Source organism: Gallus gallus, chromosome 6, assembly GCF_016699485.2.
Source record: "Gallus gallus isolate bGalGal1 chromosome 6, bGalGal1.mat.broiler.GRCg7b, whole genome shotgun sequence".
NCBI lineage: Eukaryota > Metazoa > Chordata > Aves > Galliformes > Phasianidae > Gallus > Gallus gallus.
Window position 1 is genome coordinate 20,621,997 of NC_052537.1, and position 5,890 is coordinate 20,627,886.

At 45.7% G+C, this 5,890-nt stretch overlaps 1 protein-coding gene across 1 annotated transcript; it reads right to left on the reverse strand.

Moving 5' to 3' along the window:
* Window positions 1–762: 762 nt before the first annotated feature.
* Window positions 763–5,026, reverse strand: PPP1R3C (protein phosphatase 1 regulatory subunit 3C). The gene is made up of 2 exons (XM_423102.7): window positions 4,887–5,026; window positions 763–3,306 (listed from the first exon to the last, which is right to left on the reverse strand). The coding sequence occupies exon 2, from the start codon at window positions 3,303–3,305 to the stop codon at window positions 2,361–2,363; it is 945 nt and encodes a 314-aa protein (XP_423102.3). The 5' UTR covers window position 3,306; window positions 4,887–5,026; the 3' UTR covers window positions 763–2,360.
* Between the last annotated feature and the right edge of the window lie 864 nt (window positions 5,027–5,890).

The window sequence follows — 5,890 nt, forward strand, 5'->3', positions numbered from 1 at the left end:
ACAACCAGTGCTGGCTAGGCTGTTCCTGCTCTGTGCTGGTCTAAATTGGCACCTAGCAGAAGCAGGGATGTGTCAGACCCCTCTATCCTCTGCAGACTTGGGGAACTGCACAGTTATTTAGTGTTTTCTCCACCCTAAATAATTAAAAGGGTGGGTCCACAGAACAGTGTCAAAGGTGAAAGACTGGCTCGAAGACAGACATTTTTCTCCAGTGAGTTGTTTGGTATACTGATGGCAGTTGAGCTGGCTCCTAAGCATAAGGAGAAACAAAACCTCCTTCTCCCCAGAATAGCAGCAATAGCTTCAGAGACAGCATAACAAGCTAAGTACCAGGTGAAAGTGAGCCAGAAGACATTAAGTACTATTGTCTAGGTGCACCTGGGCATGCATCACATATGCTACAGTTCAGCAGGAAACTCTGGCCACCAGACTAGGACAGAAGTACCCCTGGTACAGGAGAAGCCCTAGAGGAATGTGTCAAACCAAAATATGGGTGAGAGAGAGAGAGGGGTTTTTTGTTTGTTTGTTTGTTTTAAATGACAACTTATAAGGCTAACACTCTTGATAACCTCTTATTTAGTGAAGAGTTTGGATTTCATCTTCAGGATAGCATCAGATGTTGTGCTGAGATACCATTCCATATTCAGCTTTAGCAATAGCTGGTGGCACAGAGCAAACCTGCTATGCCTCATGCTCCTGAAGCTACAGTTGTTTAAAGAAGGAATGGAATTAGCAGATTGAGTTGACTCAATAAGAACCGAATGTATCAAAATACAATTTATTCTTAAAATAGCTAGTTGACACTTAACAGCATGGGTTACATAGAAAAAAAAGTGCAATTAGTGGAAGAGACTTACTTCATTTTAGCATTTATCTTCTCATTGCATTACACGTAGCTTCAGACTCAGGCTATTATACAAGTCACATGTATTTTGATGTTAACATCACTTCTGTACAGTTAGGTGTGGCAGTATTTACACTTGCTGAGTATGTGCTGGACAATTTCACACACAAGTCTTGCATGAAACACAGACCATGTTTACAGCTTGACAGCTCAGGAAGCTAAATTACAAGCATATGATATAAAATATACACTTGTTTAAAAAAAACTTCTAAAATGAGGTACAGTAAAACTAAGCAGCTTTCTATTTATGTGCAAGCCTATATTCATTCTAGAAAAAAACTAGCAGCAATTCTGCTCTTTAAAAGAAATTAGCTTTCACCAAATGCAGCTAATTCACTGTCTTCAATATGAAGGACCTTTCCTATATTACACACTTTTCAAAAGTTGTCTCTGACTCTGCAATAGGGAGCAGGATACTCAACCATTAGGTGCTGTAAGACTAGATCAGGCAATGGGTGAAATCACCTTATGCTGCCACAGACTAAGATATTTACAAACCACTCAGTCTAGTCTATACACTAACCTTGGCTTCAGCCTTTACTTTTGGCATGTACAGTGACTTTGTTTTTTTAAAGGCACATTTTTCTTTTAACATTAGAAGGTAACCATCAGCCTCACAAGCGAGTAGAATGATGAAGGTAGAAATCAAGGTTAGATTTGATCTTAAATGCAAGATATCCATTATTCCCAAGGCCAATGAGGTCAGAGATGCCTTCCCACAGTCACTTTCACCACTCACTTCGCATCATTTTCTGTATTCTTCTTTTTTAATTTCATAAAAATTTCCTTTATTTAGAAAGTCAGTTTTGAAGACAACATCAACACATTGTTCATCTCCAAGTTAGGCAGCATATCCTACCGCTTCCCCTTCTCCCACTTTTCCAATATCCTCTCCAAATTTCCTAACCATTATTGAAGCCACAAATCCTAGCCATGCAGTCCTACTTGCCGCTGCTACAAGCATGTAGGTCATTGCAAGCCTTAGTCCTGAGAGCACTGCCTCAGCTCTGCTGTGCTAACAGGCACAAAATGGACTGTGATGTTCTGTTCCTGTGACATCTCTGTGCGCGCGCGCACACACACACACACACACACACACAGTTGCTACAGCTTGCTAAGATACTGTCACCTTCCGCAGCTCCTCACAGAGTCTCCTGCATAATGACTCAGGAGAGACAACAGCAAAAAGCAAGTAGCATATACTTAAGATACAGGCATGCTATTTCTAGTAGGTGGCATACACGTGGGTTTTATATTGTTTGTCTTTCTTTCCAAGGACAAGTTTTGGCTAAGAACTTCAATAACATAATATGGCTTAACAAGTCCCACAGACTGCTGAGTTTGGAGTTGTAAAGGCAGCCACACCTGCTCGGTGGTTTTGTTATATAGTTATGTGAACCGGAAAGCTAACGCTGGCTTGTTGCCAAGTGGAAGAACACTTCCAAGCTAGTGTCTATCACCAATATGGTGATGAATTTTCAATCCCACCTGAGCTCTGCCACCGGGGAAAGAGGCCACTGGACAGCCTTGGGCTGCCGAGCTGATCGGGCTCTCTCTCCTGCCCTCTCCTTGGAGTCGGAACATCAAAACAGTCTTTCGTGGCAGATGGTATCCGAACACCATCAGACTTCCACTCTGCATGGAGAATCTTGTAATTCTGCCCCTCATTATTGTCCCAGAAGGTACGTTCTCCACTTTGGTAGGAAATGCAGAACTCTATTTTCTCTTGAGAAGGAATGGCAGGAGGCAAGTCAATAGTAAATGAGAAGGTATCATTTTCAGAATCACCATAAACATTGTTCATGTATACACACTCAATGTCCGTGTAAGTCTTCCATGTATCAAAGGTGATTCGAACCTGAACTTTCTTCTCGAAGCTCACATTTTTTACTTTCACGGTGCCCGACAGCACCTTCTCTTGTAGGCTGCAGTTCTCCAGACAGACCAAGTTCTTCTGCAGGCGGTTCCTGAAGTCCAGGTAGTCAGCTGAGGGACGAGGAAAATCCAGAATCAAGTTTTTCTCCTCATGAAGCTTCAGGTTAGACGTTATGTTTTCAAGACCTATAAGATCAAACTGGAGGTCCCAGCCAGAGTGCTCCTGGATCTCTGAGAAGGTGTGTATTGCTGTCAGGGAGAGCCCCTTTGAGTCTGCAAACACAACTCGCTTCTTGGCTCGGGCTGCCGAGTGGTTCCAGTCACTCTTCTGTGCCTCAGAGTCACGCTTCACGTGGAGACACGGTCTGAGAGGTTTGAATCTGTTCACAAAGTTATTTCTCTGGCAGCCCTCAAGGGGGCTGAGGAAGCTCTTCAGTGGTGGTGAATGGGCTAAGCAGATTCTCATGGCCACGTCCACAGGCATGATGGAGTTCGGCAAGGGTCTTGGATCTAAGATCTGAATCATTCTGAAATGAGCAGAAAGACAGCATGTTATTATTTGTCACATCAGGGAAAAGCTTGTTAAGAATGCATATTTGCTTCATCTGCTGTCTTAATTATTCATGACCTGCTCTTTGCACAGCTTTAAATAATGCAGCCTAAATTAATATTGACAGTTCAAGATAGGAAAGAGAATGAACGTACTCTCAGTTCTTTACAATGCTGCAATCTTTCAATAGAAATGTAATCTCATTTGCTTTTTCCAAACCTTTGAAACATGGATTAGAGTAACAGCTAATTAAACACATCTTTCTGAAAGTGCATGAAAGAACATTCTAGTGTTCCAGTACAAATAGGTCGAGTTACAGTGAAAGTACTCATCCACTTCAATTTCTTTCAGAGACTCTGAGCTGAGTCTTAAAATTCTAACAGGCTGGATCAGCTGCTGTATCTGAGCGGACAGCACTAGATTAATCAAGTAACCCATCCCATCAGAGCATCAGCTAGGGTGCTACGTACCCTATCACCCTAAACTCTGAATAATCAGAAGTGCATTTGTTAGGCAATTTGGCTTTGGTTAAATCAGGTATGAGCTATTAACCTCGGTCTAGTTAAGAAAGCTGTTGTGCACTGTGAACATTGCTGAGTAAATGGGGGAAAGAATAAAGGAGCTGCAGGAGAACTTTTTCTTCATCTTGTGTTTAGAGTACTGTATTAAAAACATCCCTTATATCCCCCTGAAGTCCACACCTAACGCCTACTGCAAGCATTTGATACGAATGCTACAGCTTTCTTTGTTAAGATTTATTCCTAAACCTGTCTCTCAGATGATGAAAACCACAGCCGTTTTACAAAATGCTCTCAGAAAAATCACTTGAGTTTTAGATGGTCCTACATGGAGCCAGCAGTTGGACTCTGCGGTCCCTGCAGGTCACTTCCAACTCGGGATACTCTGTGATTCTATGACTCTAAAACCACGGTCAGTTAGCAGGAGTATTTGCAGAAGGGGCTCCTACTGCAGTGCATCTCTTCTGGTAAAGATCCAATCCTTGCTGGAAACTGGGATTTATGTTGAGTCATGGGAAGCAAGAGCACTTGCTTTGTCACTTAAATAAATGGCATTCTCCTTCCCAGTGTTCTCACTGGTATTCCAGAGCACTGCCAAAAAAGCAGAATCTGCACTGACCTCTTCATTCTTCTCCTTGCTTTTTATTTTTTATTTTTTTTTTCCTTTCTTAAGCCGTGGCAGCATTTACCATAATAGGGACTGGAGTACCAGCGTCAAATTGATCAAGTTTTGTTTGGCTTTTAGCAGAAACAGGATTGTATTCTCTCTGGTTTCCATGACCAGCTCCATAGGCTGCTGCTCCCAAGGTTATACATTAAAAACAAAACAAAAAAGGGCACAATGAAACAGCCACGGTGCGAGGAGAGGCAAAAAATCTGTCAGCAAAAGATGACGGGGTTTAGCAGCATTCACAGGGCACTACGCAAGCGCTAAGGGCTTCTGCAAGCCTGATCAAATCAGACGAGCACAGTGCAAGTTTTGAGGTTTCATTCCCAAAAGGATGAAGATCGATTTTATTCCCCCCTCCCCTTTACTTACTTCCTTCTGCGGGGCTGGAAGCGTACGCTAGAACTGAACCGAGCGAGAGCAGGCGCAGCGCGGGGCAGCGGAGCCAGCGGCGTCCCGAGCCGGCAGCGCTCAACTACGACAGCGAACGGGCAGCGCGGTGCGGTTCCTCCAGAGCCCCCTCGCGCCGCTGCCTTTATGCGCCGGACTCGGCCCGGCCCCGGGGCGCGGCGCGGCGGGGCTGTGCGTGCCGCGGGCGTGCGTGCCGAGCCCCGCGGGGGGGGGGAGGCCGCTGTCTCTCTACGTGGCCGCGGCTGCAGGGCGGGCGGCGCCGAGTGCCGCCCTCTGGGGCTTCGGCGATTGTTCGTGTTTGCGCGGTGTGATGCTAGCCGCGAGGTGTTGGCGTGCCGTTGCTTCCTGCTGCATAGAGGGCTCTCCTCTCCCCACCCCCCCGCCCATCCCGCAGAGCCGTTTCCAAAACTGCTGTGCTTGAAATAACTTCGATATTCTTGCCCCTAAGAGCCCCGCTGTGTTGGCTGTATACGGTCGAGGGCTCTGGCTGCGTTGGAGGATGCGTGTCTCACAGCAGTGTTTGGAATGGGGAGCTCTCCTTTGTCCCAGTCGGATGCCTGCGCCCCTTGCATCCCTTGGAAAGGAGAGGGGGTGATGTGGCCTCAGTACGGCCCGGGGGTGGCTGGAGCTTCCGATGGGGCTCACTGGTAGTGGGCCTTTGTCTGAGCGAGGAAAGCAAATGGGTTTGCTGTATGGGACTTCCAAGTGAATATTGTTCGACATGTCAGTGTGGGGCTTCTTCATGTTGCTGCTTTAGCAGGATGCTACCTAGCAGAACAAGAGTAACACCAGCTTGAAACTGCAAACTGTCAGATTTGATGAAAAGGGGCTGGAGACCTATGTTGCCAGGGCCTGAAGTCTCATCCTGGGCTATACCTGTCCTTGTGTAAAGTGACGGAACTGGAGGTTTCATTTCCATGGTGCTATTGGCTGTTCACCTCCCACACACCGCAGTGTGAGGGTGC